The 15,727-nt window shown below is 38.3% G+C and overlaps 1 protein-coding gene across 1 annotated transcript in view; it reads right to left on the bottom strand.

Annotated features, from left to right (window-relative positions):
- Positions 1 to 555, bottom strand: part of SMIM14 (small integral membrane protein 14) — a gene marked incomplete at both ends in the record, with an annotated part of 36,429 nt that extends 35,874 nt beyond the window's left edge. Inside the window, one exon of the mRNA XM_079707045.1 lies at positions 481 to 555. Coding sequence (XP_079563171.1) covers positions 481 to 555 — 75 coding nt within the window. The remainder of the gene's footprint in view (positions 1 to 480) is intronic.
- Between the last annotated feature and the right edge of the window lie 15,172 nt (positions 556 to 15,727).

The following is a 15,727-nucleotide window of genomic DNA, read 5'->3' on the forward strand; positions in this document are numbered from 1 at the left end:
AAGTGTGACTTCATAGCAGTTTATCAGGTAAACAACTTCCGTATAGCCAAATATTATATGTATTAATACAGAACAGAGGACTTCCCTGGCGGTCCAGTGGTTAAGACTCCGCGCTTCAACGCAAGGAGCGTCAGTTCGATCCCTGGTCAGGGAACTAAGATCCCACGTGCCACATGGTATGGCCAAAAAATAAAATACAGAACAGAAAAGCCTCTACACAAATGTGTGTTTCCCACCCATGATGGTGAATTTCGCCAACAAAAATCTACCATAAATAAAGACAGCAATCTGTTTTTATCTCTAATAAAAGAACTGCTGGCAAGCATTTTAACCATTATGACTTAAACCACTGTGGAATTTCAATTATGAAATAATTTTTAGTGCCCATCAGATGAAAATCTTCCAATAAACAACATGCTCCCAAAAACAAGACAGAGCGGTACAGTTCAGTTCTGAATAGGACTGTCCTGTTCATCTCACCAGATTGATCAGCCTTCTCATCGCATGTTCATGAGAGCAAACACATTCACAGGGATCGAATCCACCTTCTGCCATGATTACCCAGCTTGATTTAACTTGACTGTTTAAATCTAGGAGGAAGGAAAAAATATCATAAGACTACTATTCAGAATTACTCTTTCTCTTGAACTATGAAGAATTCATGTATGTATAAATTCATAATAGTTTTCTTAAACTAAGTACAGTTCATATTTATTAATGACTTATATCTATGAATTTATTTCTAATCTTATATGAATTATGAATCTATACAAATGATTGGCTACCACTTTACCATCAGACTGATTTCCTGTAAATGCAAATGTCTTCAGATACGCTATGCTGGCCCCATCTGTGAAGCTGATGATACTAGAGCCCTACTCTGCTTAATTACCAAATCCTTTAACTTTGTTAGCCCCAGTACTGCTATGGACTGAATGTGTCCCCACTAAAATTCATATGTTGAAGCCTTAATCCCCAAGGGGATGGTATTTGGAGGTAGGGCCTTTGGGAGGTAGTGAGGTCATGAGAGTGGAGCCCTTATAAATGTGATTAGTGCCCTTAAAGAAGAGACTGATATCTCTCTCTCTTCAACACGTGAAGATACAGCAAGAAGGCATCCATCTACAAAGTAGGAAGAGATTCCTCACCAGACACCGAATCTGCCGACACCCTGATCACGGGCCTCCCAGAATCCAGAACTGTGAGAAATAAATGTTTGTTGTTTAAGCCAGAGGTCCCCAACCCCCGGGCTGCAGACGGCTATTGGTCCACGCCCTGTTAGGAACCAGGCCGCATGGCAGGAGGTGAGTGATGGGTGAGTGAGCTAAGCTTCATCTGCCGCTCCCCATGGCTCACATTACCACCTGAACCATCCCTCCCCACCCCCCGTGGAAAAATTATCTTCCGTGAAATTGGTCCCTGGTGCAAAAAGGTTGGGGATCGCTGGTTTAGGCCACTCAGTCTGTGCTATTTGACTATAACAGCCTAAGCTGACTATGGCAACTTCGCAGCCTTTATCCTACCAAGAAAGCCCTCTGAAAGAAAAAAATGAGTTATCTAAAATGATACCAATGTGGGGGGCAGGAGGGGCATGAATTTACATGAATGAACATGATAAAAGCCAGGAAATAGCTGGGAAGATTTTGAAAAATAAGAGTAACAAGATGGAGTACTATAGATATTTAAGATGGAATAGGCAATCAGTGGAACTCGTAAATTAACTTAAAATACCTTCATTCATTCAAAAAATATTTAGCACCTGTGCTAGGCATTAGCAATATAAAAGTGAGCAAAAACTGATACAGTCCTTACCCTAAGGGTGTTCACATTCTAATAGTGGAGACAGATATTAATCTAAATATTTTAAAAATTATAAATGTAAACTTGTAAATGTTATAAAAGATAAATGAACCAAAAGACTGGAAAAAAACAACACACAGAATGAGAGAAAATATTTGCAAATCATATATCTGACAATGACTTAATGTCTAGACTACATAAAGAACACCTCTAACTCAATAACAAAAGCAAGTCAATTTAAAAATGGACAAAGGGGGCTTCCCTGGTGGTGAAGTGGTTGAGAATCCGCCTGCCAATGCAGGGGACACAGGTTCGAGCCCTGGTCCAAGAAGATCCCACATACCATGGAGCAAGTAAGCCCGTGTGCTACAACTACTGAGCCTGTGCTCTAGAGCCTGCGAGCCACAACTACTGAGCCTGTGTAACACAACTACTGAAGCCCGCGCACCTAGAGCCCGTGATCCACAACAAGAAGCCACCGCAATAAGAAGCCTGCGCACCACATCGAAGAGTAGCCCCTGCTCGTCAAAACTAGAGAGCCCACGTGCAGCAACGAAGACACAATGCAGGGTTTCCCTGGTGGCGCAGCGGTTAAGAATCCGCCTGCCAATGCAGGGCACACGGGTTCAAGCCCTGTTCCAGGAAGATCCCACATGCTGCGGAGCAACTAAGCCCGTGCGCCACAACTACTGAGCCTGTGCTCTAGAGCCCGCGAGCCCCAACTACTGAGCTCATGCACCACAACTACTGAAGCCCGCACACCTAGAGCCCATGCTCTGCAACAAGAGAAGCCACTGCAATAAGCCCGCGCACTGCAACGAACAGTAGTAGCCCCCACTCGCGGCAACTAGAGAAAGCCGTGCACAGCCAACGAAGACCCAACACAGCCATAAATAAATAATTTAAAACAAAACAAAACAAAACACAATGAGATATCACTTCACACCTATTAGGGTGACTTTAATTTTAAAAAAGGAAATAAATAATGTGGAGAAATTAGAAACCTCCTAAATGGCCTTTCAGGAAAACAGTTTGATGGGTCCTGAAGTTAAGCATAAGAATGATCAATGACCCAACAATTCCACTTCTAGGTATTTATCTCCAAAGATTTGAAAACAGGGACTCAAACAGATACTTGTATGCTAAGTGTTCATAACAGCATTATTCACAACAGCCAAAAAGTAGAAACAACTCACATGTCCATTAACTGATGTAATGGATAAACAAAATGCAGTATATACATACAATATTATTCAGTCATAAAAATTAATGAAGTCCTGATACACAGATGAGCCTTGAAAACATTATGCTAAGTGAAATAAGTAAGACACAAAAGGACTCATATGATCCCACTTATATGAAATATCTAGAATAGGCAAATTCATATAGACAAAGTAGAATTGTGGTTGCCAGGACCTGGAGGAGAGCAGAATGAGGAGTTATTGCTTAATAAGTAATAACTTAAGAGTTTGTTGTGATAAAGTTTTAGAAACAGGGCTTCCCTGGTGGCGCAGTGGTTGAGAGTCCGCCTGCCGATGCAGGGGACACGGGTTCGTGCCCTGGTCCGGGAAGATCCCACATGCCGCGGAGCGGCTGGGCTCGTGAGCCATGGCTGCTGAGCCTGCGCGTCCGGAGCCTGTGCTCCGCAACGGGAGAGGCCAGAACAGTGAGAGGCCCGTGTACCACAAAAAAAAAAAAAAAAAAAAAAAGTTTTAGAAACAGATAGTGGAGATAGTTGTACAATGCTGTGAATGTAATGCCACTAAATTACAGACTTTAAAAAATGGTTAAAATGGTGAAACTTATGTATGTTTTATCACAATAAAAAAAATCATTGTGGTTGTCCAGGACTGAGGGGCTTGAGGAGAAATGGGGAGTGACTGCTAATTGGTACAGGCTTTCTTCTCGAGTGAAGAAAATGTTCTAAAATTGATTATGGTGATGGTCACACAACTCCATGAATGTACTAAAAACCACTGTACACTTTAAACAGTGCACTGTGTGGTATGTGAATATCTCAATAAAGCTGTTACTTAAAAAAAAAAAGATAAAAGGTGCCTATAGAGTATATACAGGTTCTAAATTTATCTAGGGAGTTAGGAAGATTTTACTAAAGAAGTTAATGCTGAGTTGAAAGTGGAAGGATGCACTGGAATACAATAGGGTAAGGTGGAAGTGGAAGGTATGGGGATCTAGGGCTGGAAGCATTCTAGACACAAAGTAAAGAGCAGTGCAAGACCCTGTAGTGAGTAAGAGTATAACCTGATGAAGGAACTGAAAGAAAGCCGTGACGTGCTGGAATTCAGACAGCAATCCAGACAAGAAGAGTGGTCTGAAATGAGACCAGAGAGGTCAGTGGGCCAGGCCACACAGAGCTTTCCAGGTGATGTTCAAGATTAGGGCTTCATCCAAAGATCAATGTGAAGTCCATAAGGTTTAATGCCTGTGTGTTTTTAAAAGATCACCTTGGTTGCGCTATGGAAAACTGACAGTAAAGAAGCTGAAGTCAACACAGGGAGCCTAGTCAAAATGCTCCTTCAATAGGTCAGTGATGATGACGTCCATTATAGAAATTTATAGGTTGAGGACAGCACATCAGATCACTGGGGGGGAAGACAAGTTATTCCATAAATGGTATTGGGGAAAGCTGACTCCTTACCCTCATTCCTTATAACAAAACAAATTCTAGATGTATGAGTGATTTTTTAAAATGAGGCCACACACAGAAATAGTCAACTAGAGCAATGGATCAGAAAAGAATGCTGACAAACTGACCCCATGATTTTAGCAGGATATAGAATGTGTAAAGGTGCTGTTTTATTTTAGTTATTTATTTTTAGAATATTTATAAAAGTTATTCTTCAAATATTTACTATTGTTATATCTATATACATATGTCTTACTTAGATTTATTTTTTATAACAACTTCTTTGAGATAAATCACATACTATTCAGTTCAGACACTGAAAGTGTACTATTCAATATTTAGTATATTCAGAGAACTATGCAACCATCACCACAATTTTAGAACATTTCATCTCTCCAAAACAAGACCTATACCCATTAGCAATCACTCCTCACTTCCCTCTCTTCCTCCCAGCCCTAGTTAACCACTAACCTGCTTTCTGTCTCCATGAATTTGCCTATTACAAACAATTCATATAAATGGAATCATATGTTCCTTTGTTATTTGAATCTTTTAAGCAAGAATTACTTATTTGAGTGGGAAGCAGCCGCAGAGCACAGGGAGATCAGCTCGGTGCTTTGTGACCACCTGGAGGGGTGGGATGGGGAGGGTGGGAGGGAGGGAGATGCATGAGGGAAGGGATGTGGGAACAGATGTATATGTATGACTGATTCACTTTGTTATAAAGCAGAAACTAATAAAATAAATAAATAAATAAAAAATAAAGATTATGAAGGAAAAAAAAAAGAATTACTTATTTGTTATTTATGGACAAGAAAATTAAAGTCATTTATTCCAGAAAACATGAACTTCAAAGGACTACTGTGTTGTACATATGGCACAGGTGTAATAATCTGAAATATAGTTTTCTATGAGAGATTACATATCCAAAGGTTTGATTTTATACATATTGTCACTCTGAAAAATTTCCTGGTTTACTGTCTGATATTTCTTAGTAAAAATCAGAGCCAAAATCTTCAGCTGTGTTTCTAAAATGGTGCTATTTTAAACCATGGACTATTCAGAATTTAGAATATGATAAAGGTGCCATCTTAAACCATGAACTATTCAGAAATGGTGGAAAAGCTGTCTATTTTTTTTAAATTAAAGTGTGATGCATACAAAAGGACTGGAAGAAAATACATCAAACTTAATGAGTGGTTAGCTCTGGGGGAGAGAATATAATTTGGGGGACAGCCATTCATTTTGTCAATTTTTAAACATTTCTTATAATGACTATGTACTTATATATTAAAACTTTTAAAATATGGAAAAAATTTAATTTAAAAAGTCACAAATGTATAACTACATGAAGGCCACTGGGATACATGTAGAAGAACATAAATCCAAGAAACTATAAAGGATCAATCATTTTGACAGCCAAAAATGATATCCAGTTTCTATAAGCCAAAAATATACTGTAAAATAAAAAGACAAAGAACTTTAAAAATAAAAAAAAAAAAACTTCAACACATATCAGGGTTAATTTCCTTAATTTACAGATAACTGAAAAATCAATATGAAAATGGCAATCTAACAGAAAAAAAGGAGCAAAGAGCATGTTCACAGGAAAACAGAACCAATAAGCAAATACAAAATGGAAGAAGTGCAAATCTAAACATCACTTTTACCAGAAAATTGGAAAATTTATGTAGATAACTTAGATATCCATATCCAAATAAGCATGCAAAATTTTTGTATAAGAACGGTCACTGCAACACTTTTTATAAGAGCAAAAAATGATAATTCTAAGTGTTTATTTATGTAGCTCTAATTAAATAAATAATAGTACGAGTACCTGAAATCCTATACAGCTGTTGAAAAGAATGAGTCAAATTTCTATGTGATGATTTGGGGAAACATCCAAGATGCACTGAGGTGAAATCTAGTTGCAGAACAGTCAGGGAAATCCTACTTCCCATCTAGTATCTTCTTGCCTGAGCTAAGGGCAGGTGGGATTGGAAGGGGGAGGAAGTGGAGCTGCAGGCAACCTAAGCTGGAGAGTTTTACTCTCCAGAAGGTAGGAAATACCAAACACAAACTCTGACTACTTCACGGTTTTGTCTGAGGCCACTCTGTGTCCACACTTTTTTAAAATGATAAGCCTTCATATTAGACAACTGACTGTACATATCCAACACAGAAAACCCTGAAAAAATATATAATCTACTCTTATATGTAGATAAAGTTCACCCCTGAAAGTCTTTCTCAATTGTTTTTTCAAACTGTCCATAAGGAAACAAGGGCTCAGACTGTGCTGGGTGTGGACATATGCAAGTGTTCACTTACAAATACTGGTCCTTCCTCCCTCTCAATGCCTTGCCAGGCCAATAAAATGTTGGTTGAAATTAAAAGATACAGACCTAATTTTTTTTTTTTTTCGTTACGCGGGCCTCTCACGGCTGTGGCCTCTCCTGTTGCGGAGCACAGGCTCCGGACGCGCAGGCTCAGTGGCCATGGCTCACGGGCCCAGCCACTCTGCAGCATGTGGGATCCTCCCGGACCGGGGCACGAACCCGTGTCCCCTGCATCGGCAGGCGGACTCTCAACCACTGTGCCACCAGGGAAGCCCAGACCTAATTTTTTAAAAAATAAAATTCAAGTACTAAAATGCCCAATGTCTATCCAGTTCTATAGCCCCTGGACACAGAAATGCAAAGTACTAGCAAAATGACTTTTATAAAGGGAGACTTGTTTTTATCACCCATAAAAATTGTAAAACAGCTATTTTAAGTCTCTTTTTAATCCATTTGACTTACAAAATTAGATTCCACTACTATCACCGCCCCCCTCCAAAAAAAAAACAGCTTGGAGGCAGGAACCTATTTTAGTCATCACTCTATCTCTAAACACCTCCCTCATTGCTTAAGCCATAGCAATGAATAAATATTTTTGAATTTTGGACAATGTTTATTTTCTATCTATATATGCCAGGACCATGTATATCAGCTAGAATTTAAAGTATCTGTTGGTCTTAAGCCTCCAGTAAAATGAGAAAACGCATTTATAAACAGGACATTGCTCAATAGTGCTATGCTTCTGTGGAACTTTCTGCATGTAAACTTGAGCTGTTTTAAGTACTATACAGTTTTCAGTTAATAGTTTCCACTTTAAAATTACTTTTTAAAAAAACAGAATGGAAAGTCCTCTTTTGGCTAGGACCTCAGAGCAAGTGTCAATGCACACCACCAGCTAAGCACTAGAGCAAAAAACTCACCCAATCCCACCCCACATTTAAATCCCTTGGTGTCCAAAGACATTAAGCTGCTCTATCCTGAGTAAGACGAAACTGGGTTACTGAGTCGGAATTCTGGTAAATCAGCCTAGAAGAGGCTTTTGATAGAAAGTAACTTAAAACAATGCTTTTGCTTTTCGTGTTTCAGAGGAGTTATTCACCTCCTCAGTATATATCTCTAATGTGAGAACAATGCTAAATAATGTCAAAGACATGGGTCTGACCCTTGAAGACAACCAGCTTTACTCTAATTGGTCACAAAAGGCCTGAGTCATAAAAATAAGAATAGTGCACTGAAAAAGTTCAAAATAATCCTGGAGGGGAGAGAGGACAGTAAATACGGGCATAGAAGAAATAAAACTGGCCATGAGTTGATAATTATTGAAGTTGAGTGATAGGTACCAGAGAGCTTTTATACATTTCTACTTTTTTCTGTTTTAAGATTTTCCATAATAAGTATTTAACTTATCAGTATTTTCCCAGTATAATGAATATTTGTGATAGCAATCTGACTCTGGGGGTAGATTAAGCAAGTTTACAGGTAACTTTCTATGCAGCATAAAGGACAAAATACATCTAAAGCTCTCAAACCATCCACTCCTGAACAACTCTTAGCACAGGAAAGCAGTAAAATAATCCACTCTGTATCTTGGGAGGGCAAATGCAATTAATTCCCCATATCCCTCAGATCCAGGTCATTTCTTCCTTCAACTACAACTAACAAACTTTTCCTGGTAGAGTTCAGCTGTAATAAGTCAGTTGAGTCATCCTGTTTCTGTATGTGCTGAAGGAATTTTCCAGTGCTGTTAACCAATTTATTATCTGCCGGTAGAACCTTAAACTCTCCAGCTCATGCTGGGTGGGTTTAACCTACCTTATTTCATCTTTGGGGAGTCAAACTTAACTGCCTATTTATAACTTTGGAAAAGGTGGAAAAGTAGATACTGTAGTTCTACTACTGTGTTTTCTAGGATTATGCCATGGAACTGCATGCTTATTATATACAGGATTGATTCCTTGGGAAATAAACTTCTCAAAAGTGGTTCTTGGGCTTCCCTGGTGGCGCAGTGGTTGAGAGTCCGCCTGCCGATGCAGGGGACACGGGTTCGTGCCGCGGTCCGGGAGGATCCCACATGCCGTGGAGCGGCTGGGCCCCGAGCCATGGCCACTGAGCCTGTGCGTCCGGAGCCTGTGCTCCGCAACGGGAGAAGCCACTGCGGTGAGAGGCCCGCGTACCGAAAAAAAAAAAAAAAAAAAAAAAAAGTGGTTCTTGATTAGGCCAAATACTCTTAGTAGCAAATATTTGTAAAACAGCAACATTACCAGTGTTATATATTTAGTATCAGTGGTATCCCTAGAAGCACAGAGAGTAAAATGACGAATGCCAACCTTCCCATTCCTCTCTCCCTAATTCTACTCCCTTTCCCAAGAGGTACCATAGTTAACAGCCAGGTGTGAATACTTTCAGGTCTTTTTATATGTATTTATACCCATCATTTTGGTAGGTTTTATGAAATCATACTATACATGTTCTGCAACTTGCTTTTTTATAACATAAAAAGTCTTGGAGACCTTCCAATATATAAAGCTCGACTTCATTCTTTTTAATGGTTACATAATACTCCAAAACACAAACATACAATTTTAGCATTCCTTTAGTAGAGATAACTTAGGGCCTTTCCAATATTTTTGTTAACATAATGTTGCAACAAACATCTTTATGCCCATATTTTTGTAGGACTAAGTACAAAAAAATGAAATCTCTAGGTCTAAGGGCATTCACAAAAAGCCTTCACCAATTTTATTTCTATCAATAGCACATAGTACATATCACTAATTGCATAGCATAGTAATTACATACATTATTACTATCACTAATAGTACAATAATATATGGTTATAACTTTAAAAAATTTTTTTGCCAGAATGTCAGACCCCCAAAATATGCCTCATTGCTTTTATTTTCTATCTAATGAGGCTGCACATCTTTTCAAGTTTATTGGCATCTATATTTCTTCTTTTTCAAACTCTTTTTGTCTAGTTGATTTTAGAAGCTCTTTATATTATTGAGTATTAGTCCATCATGTCATAGTAAGATTGAGAACTTGTTATACATTATTTGCTTCCCTTTCTTCTAGATGGCTCCAAAGCCAGATTTATAAGGGTCTATTTTGACAAATTTTTCTACTTAAATATCTATCAGACTATTATATAAAAAGTTAACAGAACTGCAAATTACAGAATAATAGATCTAAAATCACAAGAGAGCAATTGGAAATAACATCCAATGACAATGTGAAATATTAATTGGAGAGTATTTTCATTTTCTTTAATGCTTTAACTTACTAACTTCTTCCAAGGACAAGCTAGAAGAACTGAAGGATAAACATAAACCCTGGATTTTTTTATTTTGGACACTTTTACTTCAGCTTTTATTTTAGAGCTATTTGTTGTTGCCATAGGTGTTAAGGACTAACATGAAGTTTAAAAAAAAGTCTTCCAGCCATTAAAGATTTAGGGGGGAAAGCATTAATACATTTGTATGTGTGTGTGCAAGTTCATCTTGGTTCCTCTTACAGAAGTAAATATTTGGTTTGGGATATATCTTTGTAAGAAGCTGTTATCTCCTGTTTCTTTTTTTAACTAAATTATGCTTTTTTAAAAGATAGTATTTTACAAATACCTAGGGGTAACAAAAATTCCCAAAATATAATAAACTGTCAACATAGGCTTCAAGATTATAAAAGTAATTTTCAATTGGTTTTTGTTTTTGTTTTTTTTGCGGGACGCGGGCCTCTCACTGTTGTGGCCTCTTCCGTTGCGGAGCACAGGCTCCGTATGCGCAGGCTCAGCGGCCCAGCCACTCCGCGGCATGTGGGATCTTCCCAGACCGGGGCACAAACCCGTGTCCCCTGCATTGGCAGGTGGACTCTCAACCACTGTGGCACCAGGGAAGCCCTGAAATGGGTTTTTTGTAACACACTGCAAAATAGTAAATATTTTAAAAGTACTTTTAACATAAAATGCTTGGGAGAATCAGTCATGAATTTTTAAAGCAAATAATCCTAGATTATTGCTAGATTATGCTAGATTAACCCACAATAGTTCTCACATTAATTTGGAATGGAACTACCATTACATGACTTTTACCTAAAATAGCCTTACTTGTTTACTTCTTGCTTTACCAACAGCTAGCAAATTTCCTTATCATATACGTAGGTAAATGTAACAGAAGGAGGAAAAAAATTTTAAAGAATACAACAGGACTATGAATGATGTGGTCATGAGATCTGAATAAAAGACAAAACCCTGAAGATGATTAAAAATGAACGGCCAGGGCTTCCCTGGTGGCGCAGTGGTTGGGAGTCCACCTGCCGATGCAGGGGACACGGGTTCGTGCCCCGGTCCGGGGGGATCCCACATGCCGTGGAGCGGCTGGGCCCGTGGGCCATGGCCGGTGAGCCTGCGCGTCCGGAGCCTGTGCTCCGCAATGGGAGAGGCCACAACAGTGAGAGGCCCGCGTACCGCAAAAAAAAAAAAAAAAAATGAAGGGCCAGTAAGCAAAATGGTAAATAAATCTCTTAAGTCTAAGAGACAAAAGAGTTAAATAGCCAAGAAAGTCTCTAAAAAATATTTAAAATAGGTAAAGACCAACGGAAAAGATAATTCCCAAAAGAGGTGCTACAGCTAATTAACAAACATTTTAAAAGGTCACCCTAAGTAAATCAAATAAATGCAAATTAAAATGTAAACTTTGGGGACTTCCCCGGTGGTCCAGTCCAGTGGTTAAGATTCCATGCTCCCCATGCAAGGGGTCCACGATCCCTGGTCAGGGAACTAAGATCCCATACCGCAACTAAGCCCACGAGCCACAACTACTATGCCCGTGTACTCCAGAGCCTGCGTGCTGCAACTAGAGAAGCCTGCTCGCCACAACAAAGAGCCTGTGAGCCGCAGTGAAGACTCAGAGCAGCCAAAAATGAAATTTAAAAAAAAATTCACTTCTAAAAAAAAATGTAAGCTTTCACCTAAAAGAAAAACACCAAAAAAGTACCATGAAAATTCAGTCATACATTGCTAGTCCTATAGTTAACACCTACAACCCTTCAGGGATTTGGTAATATGTATCAAGAACTATAAAAACGTTCTTATTAATGATGTGTGTTATCTGTGGTTTGCTTTAAAATACTCTCGCAGAGGGAAGGGAAAGTAGAAGGAGGGAAAGGGACAAACCTTCCTTATAGAATTCCAATGAATATCAGTAGATTTATCACCCTCTAGGAGGTGAAGCTTAACCCTCACACACCCTTGAACGTGGACTAGACTTAGTGATTCACTTCTAAAGAATAGAATTCATAAGGAGAAGGTAACTTTATAGTAGAGAAACCTAGAAAACCCTATCTTTTTTTTTTTTTTTTTTTTTTTGCGGTACGCAGGCCTCTCACTGCTGTGGCCTCTCCCGCTGTGGAGCAACAGGCTCCGGGCGCACAGGCTCGGCGGCCATGGCTCATGGGCTCAGCCGCTCCGCAGCATGTGGGATCTTCCCGGACCGGGGCACGAACCCGTGTCCCCTGCATTGGCAGGCGGACTCTCAACCACTGCGCCACCAGGGAAGCCCTAGCAAACCCTATCTTAACCAAAAGATCAAGGTAAACATCATGTTGATATCACATACCCTTTGACATGTCACATTTCACCTCTGTGGTATTCTTCCCCAAAACCATAATACCAAATCTCATCATGAGAAAAATCAAACCCAAATTGAGGGGAATTCTACAAAATATCTAACCAATACTCCTCAAAACTGTCAAGGACATTAAAAAAACAAAACAAGAGCAACAAAAAAAACAAGGAAAGCCTACAAAACAGAGGAGACAAAGCAGACTACCACTACTTCCAGGTGATCCTAGGAAAGTCCTTATAAATGATAAAAAGAAATAGATTAGGACTTCCCTGGTGGTCCAGTGGTTAAGAGTCTGCGCTTCCAATGCAGGGGGCACCAGTTTGGGGAACTAAGATCCCACATGCAGCACAGCACGCCAAAAAAAAAAAAAAAAAAAAAAAAATCAGCACTGACATTTTACTTAAGTTAGTAATACGGGGTAATGTACTATTTTTGTTTTTTTGTTTTTTGTTTTAGTCATGCCGCATGGGATGCAGGATCGTAGTTCCCCGGCCAGGGATCGAACCTGCGCCCTCTGCAGTGGAAGTGTGGAGTCTTAACCACTGGACAGCCAAGTCCTGGGTAATGTACTATTAATTCCACAAACATTCATTGTTCTCCAGAAACTTTAGGGGATCGCCCTCAAAGAAATTCTACCAAGAAATTTATAAATTAATTTTGATTAGAGGCAGAGTACTGTGTATTAGGCATTTCTGTTTTTCCACACATTCAAAACAATAAAATGTCAGATTATCCTCTACACATCTCAGATCCAATCCTCCCTAAAAAAAAAAAAAAAATCAAAAAGAAGAGCAATCAGTTCTAAGAACCCAGAAATACTGCAGCTTGATTTTTCCTTTATTTTTCTCAAGGTTGAATTATAAAAATATGTACCCTTATTTAACCTCCCTACTCTTGCCAACCTCTCATTTCCTCTTGTCTTCAATAAGGGTTCCCTGCTCCAGCTTCCAAGAGCAATATAACTAAGAAATTCATATCCTTCATAAGAAATGAGTCAGAAACCCAGTATGCTCAACGTGAAATTCTTGTAGTTATGGGAAAAAAAGTATGTAAAATTACTATGTGTCTAGAATTTAAACCTAGGGAAGAAGTATTCTACACTAAATTGATTATACTTGGTTCTGTTATCAGATTTTTTTCTTCTTGTTTTCCTAATTTTCTATACTATATTTTACTTTTTAAATCAAATCACATATTTACACATGGGTACATAAATTTGTACATATATGTAAACATTTACATACACATGTAAACAAAAGATTCTATCCAAAATAAATACTAAAGGTTGATGCCGAACTTCCTTGCATTAATAACTCACAGATAAATTTTCTTCTATGGATGCTTGCGAATGGTTTAAAACCATAAGAATTTAGTATTAAAAAATAATTATATAACTGGTTGCCTCTCGAAGAGGGCCTAAGCGTTTAGGGGACAGAAGTAATAAAGAAACTTTTCACTGTATACTGCTTTGTGTCTTCTGAATTACTCAAAAAATATTAACTTTTAAAAAGAATAACCTTAAAAAAAAAAAAAGAATAATCTTAGAGTAAGCGTCTTGTTCTTCCCGTACCAGAACCATTAGCTCTAGGGACAAATAGTTACATTTCAATTTTTCTCTTGAACTGAACATGCTAAATTATTTTAACCCTCTATCTGACCTTCCATCATCACTGAATTTCTCGGTTAGAATTAGTATATAAAAAAAGGTATTCTAAACTCTGTAAGTGAATGTGTTACAAAATAAACCAAATCCCATTATCAGTGAGAAATGACCAAGTATATAAACAGACCATACAATGGATACTTCTAAAGTCAACCTTTGCCCTAAATCTGGGTAATCATTCTTTGTAAAATCAGTTTTCAACGTTTTACCTTTCCCTTCCTCTACTCATTCTCTGGTGGAAGCTTTAACAATTAAGAGAATCAAAATACTGAAACAACAGAGTATATATCACAAACTACTAATGTTGGTATAATGTTTTGGTAATGTTTGGTAAAATGCTTTGGTAATGTTTGGTAAACTGAGTTTAAAGTAAAAGTAAATGGGAATTCTTTTTTTTTTTTTTTGCGGTACACGGGCCTCTCACTGCTGTGGCCTCACCTGCTGCCAGACTCAGCAGCCATGGCTCACAGGCCCAGCAGCTCCGCGGCATGTGGGATCTTCCCGGACCAGGGCACGAACCCGCGTCCCCTGCATCGGCAGGCAGACTCTCAACCACTGCGCCACCAGGGAAGCCCCGGGAATTCATTTTTAAATTCATTTTAAAAATACACATAAAACAAGGAAAATAAAAGAAAACAGATGAAGATGAGACTAGTTTTCTTTCAGGTTTTTTCCCAATGCACATTCAGAATCAAAGACGTCTGGATACATACTATAGCTGGAAGGCAGAAAAAAGAGGGTGGAGGGAGGAAAGAGATAAGAGATAATATTACAACCCAGTAAATAGGAAATCAATTCTTTTTTCTAGAATTTTCTGAACATACCAACCATATATATATTTATATATCAAAACTTGAATTACAAATAAATGAGAATGGGATCAACATTTTAATAAATGGTCCCTAGGAAAATCTGGTAGCAATTAAGAAGGAAAAAACACCCATCAGTGATTCCAGAAGACAATTTAGGTGAATATTTATTTGACCTCTAGCGGAAGAATTTCCTAAAGATACACACAATGAAAAATATCAACAAACTTACAACATAAAAATATGTGCACAAAAAAATTCTCAAGTACAATTAAAAGATCCAAAGAATTAAAAAAAAAAAACACATTCTATTAATACGACAAGCAAAGACATCTTAATAACATGGAGCATATACAAACAGATTCTTAAAGTGGAGACTGCATTTGAGATCACAAGCTATAACTTTTATGGCAATACGAATCCAGAAGTCAAAAAATGTTCATGTCCTGTGAATAATTCCACTTCTAAGTTTCTACCATTTAAAAAAAATATGAGGGACTTCCCTGGCAGTCCAGCTGTTAAGACTCACACTTCCACTGCAGCGGGTGCGGGTTCGATCCCTGGTCAGGGAACTAAGATCCTGCATGCCGTGCGGCACAACCAAAAAAATAAAAAATATTTAAAAATCTGAAATACAAAGATTTATGTACTAACATGGTTATCATAGCTTTATCATAGTGAAGAATTGGAACAATCTAAATTTCTGGCTAAAAGGAAATATTTAAATTATGACACATACTGTAAAGTATTATGCAGCCAAATGTTTCATTTTCTTTCATAATGACATGGGGAAATAAACACAACACAAAAGTATATTAAATAGGATATAAAAAGAAGCAAAGCACATGCAC

This window comes from Hyperoodon ampullatus (genome assembly GCF_949752795.1).
Source record: "Hyperoodon ampullatus genome assembly, chromosome: 1".
In the NCBI taxonomy this organism is placed as follows: domain Eukaryota; kingdom Metazoa; phylum Chordata; class Mammalia; order Artiodactyla; family Ziphiidae; genus Hyperoodon; species Hyperoodon ampullatus.